This window comes from Parus major, chromosome 5 (genome assembly GCF_001522545.3).
Source record: "Parus major isolate Abel chromosome 5, Parus_major1.1, whole genome shotgun sequence".
NCBI lineage: Eukaryota > Metazoa > Chordata > Aves > Passeriformes > Paridae > Parus > Parus major.
Window position 1 is genome coordinate 8332097 of NC_031774.1, and position 2702 is coordinate 8334798.

Below are 2702 nucleotides of genomic sequence, written 5' to 3' on the forward strand. Positions count from 1 at the left end.
ACGCCGCCCCTCAGCGCCGGGACCCGGCTGCGGCAGCGGGGACACGGAGCCGGCGACAGCGGCGGCAATCACCGCCGCCTCGGGCCGCTTGCCCTCGTTCCACGCGGGCGTCTCCGAGGGCAGGCAACGTGTGCCGCGCCGGGAAAGCGATCCCGGGGGAGAGGGAGAGGGGGCAGGAGATGGGGCAGCAGCTCCCCGGATTAATTCGTTTCGGTGTCGGAGCTTGCAAGGAAAAGTCCCCGAAAGATACAAACCTCCAGCATCCAAGTGGCAACTATTTTCCTCATATATGGCAAGATTTCTTTCTGCACGCACTTGAAATAGGAGACGGAGGGCGAGCAGGTCTCCTCCGCCTTCAGCATTGTCTGCAGCACCCTGTCATTGAGGAGGTTGGCATCCAGGTAGGCTCGTCGGATGGTCTCCACCTCGCAGCACAGCAGCTGATGTTCCATGTCTGCCTTCGTCGCCTCGAGTTAGTTCTCTGCAGCAGGACTGAGTCAGTCGCTCGCTCGCTCTCTCTCTTCCCCTTCCAGGAGTCCCTTGGATGCTGCTTCTGCTACTGCCGCTACAGCCCTCTGGAGGCTGCAAAACTTTCTAACTTCCAACAAAACTCTCCTGGTGTAGTCCCTGTGACGTTACTGTTGTTAAGCAGAGATCAAAGCACGAGAGAGAATGAGAAGGAGAGAGAGAGCCAAAAGCAAGGGGCAGAGCCCTAAAGCCATCCCATAGGCTTCAAGTCCTTCCCCTTTGCTTAGCTTATAGAGAGCAGGGTTTTAATGCAAATGAGACAAGGGCTCGCTTTCTTCAAGGGCAAGGGAGAGGTGGGGGAAACCCAAATTGTCTCTTCAGTGGATCATGCATAATTTTAAAAATGGAGCGAGTTCTGCACTGGGAGCCAAATGATGAATGGGGCTAAGGCCACACACAGACCCTAGGGAGAGATATGCAAGGAGACTTAGTATTATTTTACGGGGGCACCGGTGAGGGGAGCAGAGCAGCACCAGTGCCTTACTGAATAATAATAATAATAATAATAATAATAATAATAATAATAATAATAGTAATATTGCTGTCACCAGCGCGTACCTGCCATACTGTCCTTTAAAAAGGTGCACTCCCAATCTGAACACCTACTCTTCGTGGCTGATCCCAAGGGAAAATCTTTCTCCTGTTTCCTCAGTCCTGTTTTTCCCTGCCAGGATGGTTTTGCCGCACACCAAAATTTTTAAACAATTGGGGTTTCCACCCATCTCCCAAGATGGTTCTTTTTCTATTTTTTTTTTTTTAAGGTCTTTCCTTTCACTTTAAAGATTTCACTTCCCAGAGGGGCACGGAGGTGGCAGGGGACAGGGCGAGAGTTAATCCGAGACGCAGCCGGTGGCAGCGACGCCGGGGAAGGCCACGCTTGGCACCCACCCCCACGGCTCACTGCCACCCAGGAAAAATATCCCAGCGGAGCAGCAAAATGGTGGCCAGGGATCCCTCCAGCACCTATGGGGAGACGAGCTGGCGGAGTGGGAGGGAGGTGTCAGCAGCCGCCGGAGCTGCAGGGGCCTCATCCACATCTCCAGGACATTCTGTCCACGCGTGATGGGGCCCGGCCGTAAATAACTCCCGCTCCCCGCCGAGCCGCCTGTACCTGAGAAGGCTGTGCATCGCGCTGTTTTTGTTAAAAAAGGACATCTCTTAAAGGCTCCCTTTCCGAGGGGCTGACAGCGCAGCTTGAGGCCCGCTGGGGAACACCGGAGGGGAGGCGATGTGTGGGAGAAGCGATTTGTCCTGCACTAAAATGGCAAAGGGAAGAGCGGGAAGGCCAGAAATTGGGGTGCACGGAGTAATCTCAGCCTCGGTGCTTTAGCATCAGCCGGGTGCTGCCTGTGTGTCTGGAATACCTGCCGGTGGTACAACACTGATGGCATAAACTCCAGCTGGTGGCAGGGGCTGCTTGCCTTGGAGGACACAGCATCTCTCCTGCGTGACCCGCGGGGAGAGCAGTGCCAAAGATCACAGGGCACGTTGTTGCACATTTTTGTGTTTATGTAATCTCTTTACATGGACCGTCTGCCCATCTTTCTCGTTTACTCGTTTGCTCGAGCATTTGTCTCCATTTTGTCTCCGTCTGTCAGGAGGAGGAGGAGGATGTCGGAGGCCCCGCGCTCTCAGTTCCCCTTGCACAGCCCACGGGGTGACTCCAGAAGGTCCTTCAGCGAGGAAGCTGTCCTCTGTCCCTCTGCCTGTCTGTTGTGCTTCACGCACGGGACGTGTACTTGTGTTTTCACAGCTTTAGTTGGCCGGGAAGGTTTTAATATTAAATGAAGAAACACGCGACCCTGCGCTCCTGGGTCGAAATTGGACGTGCCTCTGATGCACATCCGGGGGGACCCTATTCAAATAATAACCCTGCGCCCCCAACACCTTTCTGGAGAGCAGCTGGTTTGGGGATGCAGGGCGAGCCCTCGGGGCAGCCGGTCACATTCCATTGGATCGTGCCAGCTCTTTCATTCCAAACATTTGTTCCTGGCCACGCTGCCCAGGCACACGGGTCCCTCTCCCTGCGCGGCGCAGCACCCACGCCTGGGCATCCTCCCGGTCGCTGCCGGTCGAAGCGGGCTCTCCGAGCCGCCTTTCTCCCCGCTCGGAGCACGCGGCCAGGGCTTCATTCATAAAAGCAGCGCGGCGGGGCGCGGGGCTGCGCGGCGGGC

General features: G+C 56.0%; 1 protein-coding gene across 2 annotated transcripts in view; it reads right to left on the reverse strand.

The window, feature by feature from the left end:
- CCND1 (cyclin D1) overlaps nucleotides 1-712 on the reverse strand; it is a 20707-nt gene extending 19995 nt beyond the window's left edge. The window contains exon 1 of one of the 2 annotated variants that reach the window (XM_015631200.2): nucleotides 255-712. In XM_015631200.2, the coding sequence (XP_015486686.1) occupies nucleotides 255-452 (198 nt within the window). In that variant the 5' untranslated portion in view covers nucleotides 453-712. The remainder of the gene's footprint in view (nucleotides 1-254) is intronic. The other variant, XM_015631199.2, reaches the window with a different exon arrangement.
- Nucleotides 713-2702: the final 1990 nt, after the last annotated feature.